Source organism: Amblyraja radiata, chromosome 2, assembly GCF_010909765.2.
Source record: "Amblyraja radiata isolate CabotCenter1 chromosome 2, sAmbRad1.1.pri, whole genome shotgun sequence".
Lineage (NCBI taxonomy): Eukaryota > Metazoa > Chordata > Chondrichthyes > Rajiformes > Rajidae > Amblyraja > Amblyraja radiata.
Genome location: NC_045957.1, coordinates 86,910,088 through 86,927,593, shown reverse-complemented (window position 1 = coordinate 86,927,593; position 17,506 = coordinate 86,910,088). Strand labels below are relative to the sequence as shown.

At 42.4% G+C, this 17,506-nt stretch overlaps 1 protein-coding gene across 1 annotated transcript in view; it reads right to left on the bottom strand.

Annotated features, from left to right (window-relative positions):
* The window catches only part of LOC116985162 (aromatic-L-amino-acid decarboxylase-like), a 44,588-nt gene that overhangs the window by 17,172 nt on the left and 9,910 nt on the right, over positions 1-17,506 (bottom strand). Inside the window, exons 2-10 of the mRNA XM_033039712.1 lie at positions 13,403-13,607; positions 12,838-12,951; positions 11,739-11,858; positions 10,534-10,668; positions 8,458-8,601; positions 8,244-8,310; positions 6,031-6,125; positions 5,396-5,463; positions 3,086-3,162 (exon numbers count right to left, since the gene is read on the bottom strand). Of these exons, the coding sequence (XP_032895603.1) occupies positions 3,086-3,162; positions 5,396-5,463; positions 6,031-6,125; positions 8,244-8,310; positions 8,458-8,601; positions 10,534-10,668; positions 11,739-11,858; positions 12,838-12,951; positions 13,403-13,607 (1,025 nt within the window). The remainder of the gene's footprint in view (positions 1-3,085; positions 3,163-5,395; positions 5,464-6,030; positions 6,126-8,243; positions 8,311-8,457; positions 8,602-10,533; positions 10,669-11,738; positions 11,859-12,837; positions 12,952-13,402; positions 13,608-17,506) is intronic.

Below are 17,506 nucleotides of genomic sequence, written 5' to 3'. Positions count from 1 at the left end.
TTTAGCTCTGAAGAAATCATTTGTTTTCATCCTGAATGCTGTGTTCTGAAAGGCAGCTGCTACAGAGCTCCTCCATTTTTCCCACTTGGTTTCATGGGAAGCATGTCTCAGTCATAAAGAAGTCTCATTGTGAAGTCACTGTACAGCAGCATAAAATACTTCCATGCAGCTGAAGAAAATACAGAGGGGGGATGTGGGCACGGCTAGTCTCTTCTATGACCTCTGCAGAAGAATGCCCTTAATTGTAGCTTCCATTTATTCAATAGTAACATTCCCCTATAACGACATGGGTTTTGCCTGTAAAGTGTTCTGTCACTGTGGAGTTGATTGCATAGATAGCACCCAATGGATTACGTTAAAAACTGCAAGAACTTGCAATGTATCTATAGGGAACACAGCACTGAAGTTAAGATTTAGCAGGGTAACACGGAGTAATTTAACAATGCTGTATACGAAAGAACTGCAGATGCTGGTTTAAATCGAAGGTAGACACAAAATGCTGGAATAACTCAGAGGGACAGGCAGCATCTCTGGAGAGAAGGAATACCATTCCTTCTCTCCAGAGAAGTTGCCTGTCCCGCTAGTTTAACGATGCTGTTCATTACAAATGAAATCATGCTTTTGATGTGATTTTCAGAATCAGCATTAAAGTGGCTGTCAATGCTTTTTTTAATGCCAAAAAAAGTCATGAAGCTTTTTCCAGATGAAAATGTCTCAAAGCCAATTGAACATTTTGCCTAAGCATGAATATCTTGTAACTAAATATTGATATAAATTTTGTTTTGATCTGCTCAGATTCCATTCTCATGCAGTCAGAGTTCTGCAGCCACCCTTCAGTCTTCCGCACCTATACTGGCAATCACACCTTCTATACTAATCCCACCTCCTAGCATTAATTCAATAACTCTCTATGCTTTGCGAATTAAAATACCTGTCAAGATGCCTCTTACATGTTGCTACTTTTCCTGCCTCCACCAACACCCCTGATAGCTCATTCTAGATACCTAATACTCATTGTGTGAAAAATGTACCCCTCATAATCCCTTTAAACCTCCACCCTCTCGCATTAAACTTATACCCTCAATTTTTAGACACTCCTACAAAGGGACTCTGGCTTTCTGCTCTATCTTCGTCTCTCATCATGTTATATACTAATGTTTCCTCTCTCAGCCCCCTTTGATCCAGTGAAAACAGAAACAATCTATCCAATTATAACGCAAGCCCACCAGCCAAAGCCATATTCCTGTGAATCTTTTCTGCACACCCTCTAGCTTACTCACATGTTTCCTGGAACATGGCGATTAGAACTGCACACAATATTCCAAGTATGGCCCAACCGATGTTTTGTACGTCCAGCTCCTCAGCTCAAGGTGATCCTTGAACTGGACATATATACAGGCATGAAACTAGCTTTAGTTTTGTAAGATGAGATGCATTCTGCCAAAATAAACCAGAAACATAGAACATAGAACAAGGGCACAGGAACATGCCCTTCTGTCGACGATGTCAAATTAAACTAATCCCTTCTGCCTACATGTGATCCATATCCCTCCATTCCCTGCACAATCAGGTTCCTATTGAAAAGCTTCTCAAATGCCACTATCGTATCTGCTCCACCTATCCCTCTCTTTGTAAATAAAAATTTTCCTTTAAACCTATTCCCTCTCAACTTAAAGATATGCCCTCTATTCCTTGACATTTCCACCCTGGAAAAATGTTGTGACCATTTACCCTATCCATGCTTCTCATAATAATACCAACTTAGTTCAGGTCTCTCATCTGCCTCTAATGCTCCAGAGAAGAGAATCCAAGTTTGTTCAACCTCTCCTTATAGCTGATTGCCTCTAAAGTAGAAAAATAAACCACTTCTGCACATTTTTGAAGCCTCCTCATCCTTCCTGTAATGGGACGACTTGAAATGCACACAATAGTCCAAAATGTGGTCTAACCAAAGTTTTATGAGGCTTCAACCAGATATCTTGATAGTTATACTCAATGGCTTGACTGACAAAGGCAAACATTCCATATGCCTTCTTTAGCATCATATCTATTTGTGTTGGTACTTTCAGAGAGCTATGGACTATGCTTCTATTTCCTTCTTCATTGCCTGCAACTCAGCCAATTGTGGAGTCATCTGCAAACTTACTAACCAAACCATTCCATCCAAGTCATTTATATATATCACAACCAACAGTTTCCAGCACTGATCCCTGCAGAACACCACTGGACACAGAGCTACAGTCTGAATAACACCCTTCCACCATTACCCTCTGTGTTCAATGGATAAGCCTGTTCAGAACCCAAACTAACAAGCCACTTTAGATTTCATGCATCCTCTCATGAGAGATCTTGTTCACTTCCCTCATCATGAGGGCCTTAGTCACTGCCATTTGAAAACATCCATCGCCCTACCCTCATCAATCACCTTCATCACCTCTTCAAAATACTCAACCAACTTTTGTAAGACATGACCTGCCCTGGACAAAGCCATGCTGACTGTCCATAATTTGCCCATTCTCTTTCAATGCAGGTCAGTTCTATCTCTAAGGATCCTCTCCAACGGCTTCCTTTCCATTGATCAGAGGCGCACGGGTCTATAATTTCCTGGATCATTACTATTTCCCTTCTCATACAATGGAAACACATCTCTCCAGGCTGCTGAGATCTCACTCATGGTTTGAGAGGATGCAAAGATCTTCATCAAAGCCCCAGCAATCTTCTCTCTTGGTTCTCTCAATAATATGGGATAGACCTTAATCATTTAAGAGCCCCAATATAACATCCTTCTGGATCTCAACATGGCCTCATCTATTACTACATCCAACACTGATCTCAATATCCTCCACATCCTTCTCTTTGGTGAATACTGATGCAGAGTAGTTGTTTAGTGCCTTTACTACAAACTCTGCCTCCAAGACTAAATTCCCACCTTTATCCTTGAGAAGTCCTACTCTCTTATTAATTACCCTCTTGTATTTAATATGTTTTCTTTAATCTTACTTGTGAAATACATTTCTTGGCCCTTTTGGCACTCTTAAGTCTATATCCCAAAATACTGTGAGAAATGGTAATATAAAACAATTACCATTGTCCTCATGATCATGTCTTAGGTAAAGAGGTTTCAATTTAAAGGCTCCAATGATGTCGGATCTTTTCTTCACCCTAAAGTAACACATGAAATCACATTTAATGCATATCCATCTTTATTAGTTATACCACAATGAAAAAAAAGGGAAGAAACTCTTGGAGGAAATGCATTCAGGAACAGTTTTTCTGCTTATCTCCAGTTTCAATTGGATAGTAAATTCATAAGTTCATGTTATAGGAGCAGAATTAGGCCTACTCTGCCATTCAATCTTGACTGATCTATTTTTCTCTCTCATCCCCATACTCCTGCCGTCTCCCCATAACTCCTGACACCCTTACTAATCAAGAATCTGGCACTATAAATATGTATGTAGCGCTTCTTTGCCCTCTACATGAGCTGCGCCCCAGGTTCGTAAACTTTAATTTGGGTGTTGTGGGCTGAAGGGACTGGTTTCCAGAGGGCTAGTATGGACATTGTGGACCAAATGGATTCTTGGGCTGGCATCTCAGTCACTCAGGCCTGGTAGGCTGGCAGCTCAGTCACTCACGCTTGGTGGGCTGGCAGCTCAGTCACTCAGGGATGGTGGGCTGGCAGTTCAGTCACTCAGGGCTGGTGGGCTGGCAGTTGACTGACTCAAGGCTGTTGGGCTGGCAGTTGATTGACACACGGCTGGTGGGCTGGCAGTTCACTCACGGCTATTCCTTGAAATTCCATTTCAAGCAGAGTGCAGGCCACCAAATTCAAATGCAATTTCATACAATTTCAAGCAGTACAGGCCACCAAATTCAAATGCAATTTCATACAATTTCAAGCAGTGCAGGCCATCAAATTCAAATGCAATTTCATACCATTTCAAGCAGAGTGCAGGCCACCAAATTCAAATGCAATTTCATACAATTTCAAGCAAAGTGCAGGCCCTCCCACTCGGTCATTTTTTTTGCCTCCCGTTGTGCTGCGGACCAAAGATCCTATAGCGGGCTTCAAAGAGGGAGTAATGTTCTACAATCGGACGGAGGAGACGGGGAGGATTCAGAAGCAAGCCGGTGGCCTCCGGCTGTGAGTGAGCGGTTGTGAGCCAAGAAGCGCAGAAAGATCAAGAAAATTCTGCAGATCCGGAGGTCACAGCCGCTCGGTCCCTCACAGCCACTCGCTCGAGGCATCGCTCACAGTCGCTAGCTCACAGCCTCTCCCTCGCAGTCGGCCCCGTCCGAGCCGCCCGCTCGCCGAGTTCAAGTCCGCACTCTCCCTATCTCTCCCCCATCCTCGCCCCATCCTCCTCCCCTCACCCCCCCTTTGTCCCCCCCTTCCTCCCTCCCTTCACCCCCACTCCCCCTTCCTCCCCCCCTCCTCCCCCTCCTCTCCCCCACACCCCCCTCATCTCCTGCCCCTTACCCCTCTCTCTCCACCCACTCTCCCCCTGCCTCTCCCCCTCCCTCTCCCTACCCCTCCCACTCTTCCCCCTCTCTCCCCCCACCCATCTCCCTACCCCTCTCCCCCTCCTTCCCCACTCTCCCCCCTCTCCCCCTACCTCTCCCTCCCCCTTCGAGAGAGATGAGAATGATCGCATGAGAAGGTAATGGCTTCAGGCTCTCAGAACTGGCAGCAGCAGGGCTAGGGTAGAGATGACAGATGGACTGAAAGGTTCCAGAGTTAGGATCCCAGGGGAGGCGGTAAAGTATGGAGATTGCCCATTGTGTTGCTGCCTTGCAGTGCTTACAGCGCCAGAGACCTCAGGTTCGATCACAACAAAGGGTGCTGTCGGTACGGAATTTGTACGTTCTCCCTGTGACCACGTGGGTTTTCTCTGAGATGTTTTGTTTCCTCCCACACCCCAAAGATGTACAGGTTTGTAGGTTAGTTGGCTTGTAAATTATCCTAGTTTTGGGGTGTGTCGGATAGTGTTAATGTGCGGGGGTTGCTCAGTCGTCAGAAGGGCCCGTTTCTGCACTGTATATCTAAACTAAACTAAGCTAAACAATAATAGAAAAGGAAAATACTTAAGATCCCCCAAAATCTGAAATAAAAGCAGAAATAATGAAAATACCCCCAAATTGGCCTAAACATTGTGATTCAGTTGAAAATGCTAGACATGTTACTGTACATATTGCCAGCACTGTCTATTCTTTTTCTAAAATTCAATTTTATTGAAATCAATGTGATTGAATTTTGGGGGCACAGTAGAACTTGCTCCTGCTGCTGTAAAGTATGTTTAATAAGCGGAGGTTGAGTTCCTAGGCAAGAAGCATCTGAAGTGGAAATATCTTGTGAAGATGAAAATGTGTTACAAACAAAATATGGATAACTTACCACATAGCTGAACAATCAAAGTTGATCAAAAGCCATTTATGAGGGTCAAAGCTGAAAGAATCTGAAAACTGATCAACAAATAGAAATGGTAAGACATATATGCAATGACTAGACCTAGTTATGCAGCATCATTACCAGAATCATCGGCTTATGTAAGTGTTCCAAATTTATTCCAGTGTGCTCACATATTACTAGTTACTATGATGCACTAGAATCATTGCCAAAGATCATTGCAAAATGCAATCTGTCTCTCCCTCCAGAAACCAGAAATGAATCTGATTTTTGTTTAGGTGGTATACTGGCATAAGGAGCTGACAATTGAATCTTTCACCCCCAGCCAGGAAGATCATCAACACAGTGAAAGATAACCAATGATCTGTCTCAAACATATTGTTCTTCCAGTACAAGATGTCCGCGGGAATTCTGCCAAACGACACATTCAGTACCCGTGTGTGTATCTTGCTGTGGATGCATACTATAATTCGGTTTACCAGTAGACTTATGTGATATGTCTTCTTTGTAACAACAACACTCGGTAGGCTGTGTGGTGGCAGCTCAATTACTCAACATATGTATTGGTTGATACGGTTCAAACAAATAAATCAGAATAGTGCATCAAAGGTTGAAGCCCTTACCTCCACTCCATTTAAAAGAGGTCTGAACTCTGGACAAATGAAAGCACTTCCTGCGTAAGCTGCATCAACATGCATCCAGATATTTTCAGAATTACCTGAAATATTATACAATGTTACAATGTTAATCAGTGTCGCAATAGAATTTTTATATTCTACGCAGTGAAGTACAAATGCATGGAATGGAAGAGGAATGTTTAATAACATGTGGTGTTACATCTGTCACATGCATCAACAGCATGAAAGTTAGAGAGAAAATCCTTTATTGAAAACCTTATACAGTATAAGATTACAAAGAATTCCATAGCTAATGAAATGCTTGTGCAACTTAACGTAATGTGTTATTACTTTAAAAAACAACAGGTATTTTAACCAGTGAAGCTTCCGAGCACCAATGATGTAAAAACTCGATTTTTGTGTGCTGTGTTGTGTGACAGGCATGGCTAAAGGCACCTGAACCCTTTTTCATTGTAATACATTTTTTTTGCAGACTTGAGAAAATAAATATAGTTTCAATTTAATATCAAATTTGGAGGCTGCACCTCCAACAGTGCAACACTATTTGACATCAAAACTTTTGTCCTCAAGTCTCTTTATGGAGATTAAAGGGCCTGTCCCACGAGCATGCGACTCCATGCGGCAAGCACGACCTAAGCGACTCCATGCGGCAAGCGCTACATAACGTGGTTGCTTGAGCCGTACGGCCTGGCGGGGCTGGTCCCACTTCAATCGCCGGAGTCGTATGGAGTTGTGCGGAGCTGGTCCCTCCCTCACCTCTCCCTCCCTCTCATTTCTCCTACCCTCAGTCACTCCCTCCATAACTCCTCTCCCCTCCCTACCCCTCTCCATCCCTCTATCCCCCACTCCTCACATCCCCCTATCTCCCCCACTATCCCTCCTGACCTCCACCACTGCCTTCCTCTCCCTCTATTCCCCACTCCCTACCTCCCCCACTCCCTCCCTCCTCTCCCTCTATTCCCCCTCCTCCCCCACTTTCCCCCTCTCCCTCCCTACCCCCTTCCTCTCCCTTAATCCCCCCACACTCCCTCCTCACCTCACTGATGGTAGGACAGTGGCTATTGTCTACATGGATTTTACGATGGCATTTGATAAGGGCCACGTCTCCCAGGAGGCCGCCAGCAGCAGACCCCTCCCAGGAGGCTACGGAGAAGCCGGGCGGTGAAGCCTGCCTGGGTTGGTAGAGCCTCGGTGATGGTGATCCTTGTGGCTGTGGAGCCTTAGCGGTAGCGGTGGCCTTGGCGGCGATGGAGCCTCAGCAGCGGTGGAGCCTCGGCAGCGGCGGTGGAACCTAGGTGGCGGTGGAGCCTCGTGGAGATGACGCAGACGCGTTCCAAGAGGCCGCGGAGAAGCCAGGGCTGCAGCCTCACAGGTTGGGGTCGGAACCCCACGGCAGATGTAGCCTCGGTCGACGGAGCACGCAGCTGGTGGCCTGGGTTGGCGCCAGGGAGGTGTCAAGGGGGGACCCGGCGGCGATAGTGGAGAGATCGGTGTGACAGTTGATGTGGGCACCGACCAACGGACGAGGACGGACCATGTGTGTGTAGGATAGTGTTAATATGTGGGGATCGCTGGTTGGAGCAGACTCGGTGTGCCGAAGGGCCGGTTTCCGTACTGTATCTCTAAACTAATCTAAACATTGGAGGATACCCACACAGTCACAGGGAGAACATATAAACTCTACACAGACAATATCCAAGCTCACTATTGATCCCTGGTGCCGTGAGGCAGCAACTCTACTGCCTGGAGTGTGGAGGCAGCAACTCTACTGCCTGGAGTGTGGAGGCAGCAACTCTACTGCCTGGAGTGTGGAGGCAGACACTCCACAGTGAATATCTATCACTATGGGATGGGTAGAGGAATAGATAGATACCACATACCTTCTCTTCCAATTTTAAAGATGCATCTCTTTTTCAAAACCATTTTTAGGAAGAATACAGTTAACAATGTTATGTAAATACAAGGACATGCTCATTTCAATAATAATATGATCATGATAAATTGATATATCTCTCTGTAAGGGTGTACCAGGTTCATAGTGAAGATCAATGATGACCAACTGTACGACAACCAAAATAGTGTCATCAAAATGTTTTAATACAGGTCTGAAAATCTAAACTAAATCTAAGGCCAGATATGAACTTTAATGCTTTAAATGGGATATTTAAATGTTCAATCTATATATATATATATCTTACAGAGGGGTCCCAGCTCCATTATGTTGTCAAATGCACAGGAGGCAGTAGTGCCAAGTGTTGCGCAAAGCTGGAGATAACAAGAAGAAAAATAGAAAGCAAATTAGCAATCAGAGAAAGCACTTGTTTTTGTTTATTCAATGTCAAATAGGTAACAATTGTATGTCGGTGGGGAACCAGGACATACTGACCAGAAAAAAAGGAGACATTCACTTACAAAGAAAGGGATGAGACCCAAAGCTTTATCTTCATCCAGGGCTTGTTTTAGTGTCTCTCCACGAAGATTGAATTTCTTATCAGTGGATAATTTTCTCATTTTGATGCCACCAATCAATCCTGCTCGCTCAACAGAATAATGAGACTGGAGGAGATATAAAAGTAATTTTGGTTTATTAACAAAGATAATTAGTAACTCCATTATCTCTCCCCAAAACTGATAGCCATACAAAACCATGATTAAGAAGCAATCAAACTCACTAAAAATTAGTCTGCCCCACTTCCCCCCAAGAATTGCTGACAGAATGACGTTTTAGTTCCCTGGAGCCTTCCTGGACGGTAGCTCCCTGGGTAATGAATGATTTGATTTACAGAAATTCAACTATTTCGCAAATTCTCCCATGCATTTTCAAAACAATTTCCTTGATAGTAATAATAATAATTAAATGTTTAATTATGTCCTACAATGTCTGAATACAGTACATATTCCATTAGGTTAATTATGTTTAATATATTAAGGTGAAGTAAAAGGATTAAAGCAAGTGTAATAATAATAATAATAAATTTTATTTATGGGCGCCTTTCAAGAGTCTCAAGGACACCTTACAAAAATTGACCATGTAGAGGAAAAACATGTAAGGGGAATGAAATAAATAGTAGAGACATGACTAGTACACAAAGTAAAGACAGAATTCAATACAAAACACAGTATGAGGCAATTAATGCACAGATGAAAAGGGACGGGGACGTGGGGCTAAGGATAGGCAGAGGTGAAGAGATGGGTCTTGAGGCGGGACTGGAAGATGGTGAGGGACACGGAATTGCGGATCAGTTGGGGGAGGGAGTTCCAGAGCCTGGGAGCTGCCCTGGAGAAGGCTCTGTCCCCAAAACTGCGGAGGTTGGACTTGTGGATGGAGAGGAGACCGGCTGATGTGGATCTGAGGGACCGTGAGGGTTGGTAGGGGGAGAGGAGGTCAATGAGATATGGGGGGGCCAGATGGCGGAGGGCTTTGTAGGTGAGGATCAGGATTTTGTAGGTGAACCGGTGGGAGATGGGAAGCCAGTGAAGTTGTTTGAGGACTGGAGTGATGTGATGCCAGGATTTGGTATGGGTGATGAGTCGGGCGGCTGCGTTCTGGACCAGTTGGAGTTGGTTGATGTAGGTGGAGCTGATGCTATCGGTTATTTTTTTTAACTTTGAGATATGTACTGAAAACATGTATAACCAAAGCTATGCCTTTTCTCTGCACATATAGCATATGGTCTATAAAAGGCCCAACCTAAAGAATTCTCTGGGGATCAGGAATATTTTAGGCATGCTTCCACGCCACATGGGATAGGAAGTTTTGCCAGCTCATCACCCTCCCTCCCTCCATCCCCATCTCCTCCACAACCAGCCCCTCCTCGCCAAGTTGATAATTTAAGATGTTGATAACAAGGGCAGAAACCTAACTGATTAGGTTTCCGCCATAATCTGTCATGAATTCATGCATGAGAATTCTAACATGTTTGTGGCAAAACCTTTGTGCAAAATAATTTAAATCCTAGTAAATTTACTAATTTTTTACAACTATACATGTTACAACAGTTAAATCCAGTTAATCACAGTTAATCACAAATCCAGTTAATCACAAAACCACTTTGCCTTTCTTCAGAAGTCCCTTTTTTCTGAATACCATATAAAAAAATATATATTCTTATAATATATACAGTATATATTTGAGTACCCTGTTAGCTGTATGTCACTGTTCAGAGGTTTTCTAATGAAATATCAAATACCTAACAGATAATGTAGTTTGGTTTATGCATGAAAGCCAATCATAGTAGAATAGCATCACTAACCCCACCCTACTGTATGATTCATACTAACACCCACTTCCTACATTAGTTAGTCTTGGAAGCGGTCATGATGTACTAACGACTAACGACCTGCTGTGCCGTTATAATATGGATACTGATTAAAGATGATATTGAACTTCAGATTGTGTACTTTGGCTATTTACAGATAATATCATAATTTCATCTTTGATTGGATCAGTTCAACAAAGAGTCGCAGAGGGATGACAGTGGTGCTCACCTGATCTGATGTGTAGGCCACCAGTTTAGACATGATCATTCTTTCTTCAGCAGCAGGATCTTTTGTCTGAATTTGTGTGACAATTTTCCTTCTTGCAGAAAGAAGTGCCACCAGTGTACTTTCACTGGCTGAGCCCTAAATAAATGTAAAAATCACTCCTTGCCAACCTGTCATTTTTCAAAATTATAGAAGATTTCATTCTTAGGTTAATAACATTATATAAACATGAAGAGTGCTTTACTGTGTACAATTAAGCAGCAACTTATTAATTGAGCTTTTAGAATGAAATCGAATGCCAGGACTAAATTAGCCAATTTTCTTAAGAGGGGTCTTATCTAATTGTTTCCGGATGGCATGAAATGAATGTTGATGAACATTCCCTTACACTATTCTAGTAATTTCTTCTTTTAAAAAATGCTAGGTTCATCTTATCATTTTCAGATCCATGTTGACTCCTGAAAACGAAAATGTTTGTCTGACCCTCTATCTTTAACAACAATTCCACTACTATCTTGGCAATCAATTTCATTCTAAAATACACGAGTAACAGCATTCAGAGAAATGTATTCATACTTCTTGAAGCAAATAACAAGGTTGTTGATAAATGCATTTCTTTGCAAATGTGATGATGTAGCTGTGCAAATGGTGGTAATTTGAAATTTTACTTATCATCGAGATTGTTGTTTTTGGCATACTCATAATATCTGGTACTTCAGATTCAATTCAGATTCAATTTTAATTGTCATTGTCAGTGTACAGTACAGAGACAACGAAATGCACTTAGAATTCCCCATTATTTTTCAAGCAGTTTTGAAAAACTAAGATATGACAGAATTTTTTTAAGTATTTAATGCGGATTGCCAGACTCAGGAACAGGTTCTTCCCCTTTGTTATCAGCCTTATGAATGGTTCTGCCATAAGCTAGAGTACTATCCGATTCACCTCTCCCCTATTGAGGACATTGGACTTTGTCTATGGAACTGATGCACCACAATACTCTACAATGCTGAGAACTATATTCTGCATTCTGTATCTTCCCCTTTATCTATTGTACTTGTGTTTGACTTGATTGTATCTATGCATGGTTTACTTGATTGTATTTATGTATGGTAAATTTGATCTCTTTGGATAGCATGCAAAGCAAAGCGTTTCACTGTACCTTGGTACATGTGACAATAATAAACTTAAACCTCGTTTGTTCTTACCTGTATCACTCCACCACCTGTCCCTCCAGACCCAAATATAAACTCTTCAGGAAGTTTTAGCATCTTTCCCAGCCAGTCTAGCATCACCATCTCCAACTCGGTGTGTGCAGGGCTTGCAGCCTAAAGCATGAAACAAGCAATCACTTACACCTCACCTTTACTCAGTCACCACCGTGGACTTTGTAATGTTATTCAAAGTCAAATATTTTGTTTAAAGATTATCATTGAATAAATTACTAGTTAGTCCATTAAAAAAAACACTGTTGGTACATGGAATGAAATGCCTAAAGATGTCTCCTGCTTTGCAAAACGTAACTGAGGTTTCTGCTGAATTTATACAGTAATCATGATTCCAATTTGGGGGATAACTGAATCATCCTACCACAGCCTGAGAGCAGTGCTGAACTACTATCTACTTCTTTGATAGTCCTTGGACTATCCTTGATCGAATTTTGCTGACTTTACCTTGCACTAAACGTTATTCCCTTATCATGTATCTGTACACTGTAAATAGATCGTTTGTAATCATGTATTGTCAATTAAAATTAAATAAGTTCTGAGCCAATTAAAATGTATCAAGCGCTCAAAACTTTGATATATCTGCAAATTATAGCTCTCATTCAATTTAATGACAATCTGTATATTCTCAGTCTTTTCCTGATATATGGAGTGACAATTAGATTGATTGCTTCCTTGAGTCTGGGAGCTACATTAACCCAGAACTAGGTATCAAAACTATTTATTTGCCGCCAAAATAAAAAGAACTTCTAGATTTCTGATTCAATTTGAATATTCAAAATAAATTAGGAGAAAAATAACTCGGTATACAGGCAGACACAAAATGCTGGAGTAACAGCGGGACAGGCAGCATCCCTGGAGAGAAGGAATGTGTGACGTTTCAGGTCGAGACCCATCTTCAGACTGAAGAAGAAGACTGAAGAGGTATACAGGCAGTTCACTGAACTAAGGAAAGGAGCTTTATCTACATACATTTCCGTGCTGAGATGATTTGACTAGTTTAAATGCTTGCCACTACATAAAGTTAACAAACTATCCATCCTAAATGTTAAAACAGAAGTAACACAGGGAGAGTTCATACCCAGGAAAAGCCAATGCAGCCAATGGCTCCAGACAGCATATCCCCCAGATGACTTGGAAAGGACTGAGCACTGGGAAAATAAGCGTGGAAATGAGGACTTTGCCAGTGGGTGATCTGGGAGAAAAAATAAATAAACAAAGAAAAACATGAATAAAATCCGAACAAACGATAGAAAACGGAGACATACGATACTGCAGTTTCTGTAATCTGGAGCAAAAACAAACAATCTGCTGGAGGAACTCAGAGTATCTGAGGAAAGTATTGATACAAAATATCGACCATCCCTTTGCTCCACAGATGCCACTTGACTCGCTGATATCCTCTAGCAGTTTTTTTTTGCGAACAACATATAACTTTGCCAATGTTATTGTTACAAATCAATTCACAGATCCTTTTTCTATTTTTTTTATATAAACTTGTGGCCAAGAGCTTTCGTCCTCATGCAGTCAATTCTCACATCCATGGCAAGGAGTTGTGTTAAAATAGCAATAGCAGTATTTCTTATGGGGAAGAGCCTGGGCGCTCTCTAAAGCCAGGGAATGAATTGGTTGTTGCATTTGCTTACCCCCGGCATGATGACTCTCTCGATATCCTTCATCAGCTCCTCATAACTGTCAGGGCCCTGGGGAGCGCTCTCCGGAATGAGAGGCCGCAAGTACCCGGGCTGCACCGCCGGGTAGACTGGACGTTGTTCAATAGATTGCAGGTAATCTGCGATGAAGTCCACCATCTCTTTACCCCTTGCACGGAACTCCTCGCTGTCCAATGCGCTTTAGTTCAAATTCCGACTGAAAGTAACATCAGAAGTTTCAACATATTAGTAAATGGTAGGGAAATGTGGCAATGTCCAAAACATAGAACAAAGCCTCTGCCTCTGAAGCTAATGGGAAATCTAAGAGTCAAGAGTGTTTTACTGTCAAATGTCCCAGATAGAACAATGACATTCTTACTTGCAGCAGCAAAACAGAATATGAAAACATAGTAGGTACACAAAAATGCTGGAGAAACTCAGCGGGTGCAGCAGCATCTATTGAGCGAAGGAAATAGGCAACGTTTCGAGCCGAAACCCTTTTTCAGACTCAAAGGAAATAGGCAACGTTTCGGGCCGAAACCCTTCTTCAGACTCGAAGGAAATAGGCAACCTTTTGGGTGAAGAAATAGTTGATAATGTAATTACGAATTAAAGAAAAAGAAATTATTGAGAGTGCTGAGCAGGTCAAGCAGCAATGGTAGAGAGATCCTGGAGAGAAAGGGCTTTGACCTTAAACGTTAACTGCTTCACTTTGGACAGGAGCTACCTGGCCTGCTGAGTGTGTTTCCGTTTTCTGTTTTTATCTCTCCAAACATAGAACAGAAATTTACAGCACAATAACAGGCTCTTCAGCCCACAATGTGAATATGATGCCAAGTTAAACTAATCACAACTACATCTCATCTCATTCGTGAAGAACTGTTTCTGTGTCCAGTCCAATTCGGTTGCTTAGAACAGTTGTATATATAAATCGATGCACATTGATATCGTTCATCAGCCCAATTATAATGCAGGTTAAGTATATTTCATATTACTAGTATTAACCAACCAGCATCGAACGAAAATACAAACATAGGAAATGGTCAGTAAGACAAGAAGCATACGTGTAGAGAAATAAAATTAGAGTTTCGGGCCAAGGAACTATGGTGAGATTTAAAGTAAACTAATATATGCATTTATTTTAAAAAAAAAAAATCTCTGTAATTGACAGTATTTTCCTTGCCCTTACACATAAACTTTTCACCAAACACTTTCCACCGCTTTAAGCAGAGTTGCAGATCGTGATCTTGCTGGGTGCAAACTGTGTGGTTATCAAACGTTGGTCATTCTGTTGTTGAAATAGCGTAGAATAAACTGTACTTACGTACATTTGACTGCAACACCGTTCCGCGTAACAAGAGAAAATGCTGGAAATACTCCTTAGCAGGTCAGATCGCATCCATGGGATGAGAAACAGAGTCACGTTTTAGCTCCAAGACCATCTGTCAGAACTGTTAAGGAGGGTGGGGGGGGGGAGGCGTGCTCAACAGCAGAGAGTGCATGGGAGGGGATTGTTCCCGTTAGGGAAATCCTGCATGATCACGCGATGAACTCGGAGAAAGAGGACATAGGCAAATGAACCCTAACAAAAGAGCATGGGAGTGCGGTGCAGATCTTCCTGCTGTTCATTTAATATAAGATGGTGTCATGCAGATATATTGCTGCATTCTGTTGGTGGATAAGGATGAGATATGGGGATTTTGTGAGCGGACATTTAGTCACCCATCATGCCAGATCATTGATTGTGTCCATCAAAACGAGCCAGCTTCTCAACAATTCAATAATCACCGGAGTACAATAGCTCGCCACCCTCTATGTAAAAAACCTGCCCCGCACATCTCCCTGTAAACTTTGCCCCTCCCACCTAAAAGCTATGCCATCAAGTATTTGATTTTTCCATCCTGGGATTCTGCTCACCCTATCTATGCCTTCCATAATTTCAGGTCTCCGAGCAACCTCCGTCATTCCAGAGAAAACAGTCCAAGTGTGTTCAGCTTCCCAGAGCTAGCCCAGAGCTGCCAGCCCACCAGGCCTGAGTGACTGAGCTGCCAGTCCACCAGTCCTGAGTGACTGAGCTGCCAGCCCACCAGGCCTGAGTAACTGAGCTGCCAGCCCGCCAGGCCTGAGTGACTCAGCTGCCAGCCCACCAGGCCTGATTGACTCTGCCAACCCAAGAATCCATTTGGCCCACAATGTCCATATTAGCCCTCTGGAAACCAGTCCCTTTGGCCCACAACACCCATACTAGTGCTCCAGAAAGCCCCCCCCCCCCCCCCCTCCACCACTGGCCACTGATATTGGAATTGGTGGAGAGGTGGAATATTGCGTTGGGGGACCAGCTCTCCCGTATGAACATGGGACCCAAAAGGTCCCACTTAGTCTAGTGTATTAATAAAATCTTTTGGGGTTGTCCTTATGCTTGCTACCTGCTAGAGCTATCTCCTGGCCCCTTTTTGCCCTTTTGATTTTCTTTTTCAGTTTACTCCTTAGTTCCAGAAATTCCTCCAGGGATGCACTTGATTCCAGCTGCCTGTACCTGTTCCATGCATCCTTCTTGTTTTTGACCAATGCCTCAATTTCCCTTGTCAGCCACGCTTCCTTACGTTTGTCTGCTTTGCCCTTCACTCTAACAGGGATGTACATATCCTGAGTTTTTGTCAGCACACTTTTAAAAGCATCCAATAAATGTTCATTTAAGACCCCGCTCATCTCTCATGGCTCCACATGTGGACGATAAATTTGAGGCAGGTACGTGGATAGCAAAGGATAGAATGATTTGGGTCAATTGCATGAATATGCGATTAGCTTAGATAGACGTCTTGGTCAGCATGAACAAGTCAGGCCAGAGTGCCTGCTTTTGTGCTGTATGACCCTATTGTTCCATAACTCTATGTTCAGAAGATGGCACCTTGTGAAGGGATAATCAGTCACGTTAGATCATTGATTGCCTTGACACAAATACAGTTTCTCTCAACATTAAACACTTGAGTGGCCTTTATACTATCAAGCCAGCAATGACTTGCAATATAAGTAGCCCAGTGGGCTCATGCCCTCATTACAAGAATAATGTGAATTTAGCAAATTAATATGATTAATATTGTACTTTTAAAAAATCATGCACTTTTTTTCACTTTGCTTTTTCCCTCTGCTTAATTAAGTACATGGATGAAAAATAATATCTTGTACCCACTAATTGGATACAATTAAGAAGGATTCATCAAAAATGGCTAAAACAGAAGGGGTAAAGTCAATGCAGATCGATCCAGCATTACAGCATATTATGCTTTTATTAAAACATAGAGGATAAGTTTAGAGTAAGAGTATGTTACTGCTTTGCAATCAGCAACATGGCGAATGCACACAGTCAAAGATTTAAGACAAACCTGAGGGGCATCTTTTTCACATAGAGGGGGATACCTGTATTGAAAATGCTGCGTAGCAGGTACTATAACAATGTTTAAACTGGTATTTGGATAAGATAGGTTCACAGGGATATGGGTCAAGCGCAAGGAAATGGGAATAGCTTAGATGGGCACCTGGTTGGCATGGATAATGTATGACTCCATGACCATAACTTTCAGGGAAATGTTTTGTCACTGGTCAACTGCAAACAAACAGCAACCTCATTCCCTCTTTCTCCATCCCCTCCCCCTTCCCAGTTCTCCCACCAGTCTTACTGTCTCTGATTACATTCTATCGAAGAAGGGTCTTGACCCGAAACGTCACCCATTCCTTCTCTCCAGAGATGCTGCCTGTCCCGCAGAGTTACTCCAGCATTTTGTGTCTACCTACCTTCGATTTAAACCAGCATCTGCAGTTCGTTTCTACATATCATAAGCATTTCTTTACTTTTACTGAAAATTGATTATCGAAGAACAATATGAAAATATTAGATATCAAATCGCTTCAGCATTAAAAATACATCTACCCTCCCCATTCTCAGCTCATCAGCTACTGAAAACGTTATCCATGCTTTTGTTAACTCTCAACCTCAATATACCAATGCATTCTTGGTTTAGTTCTTCATTTTATCCCCTGTGTATTTGAGGTAATTCAAAAGTCCTGTTGTGCCCAAATTTGCATCACTCATTTAACCTT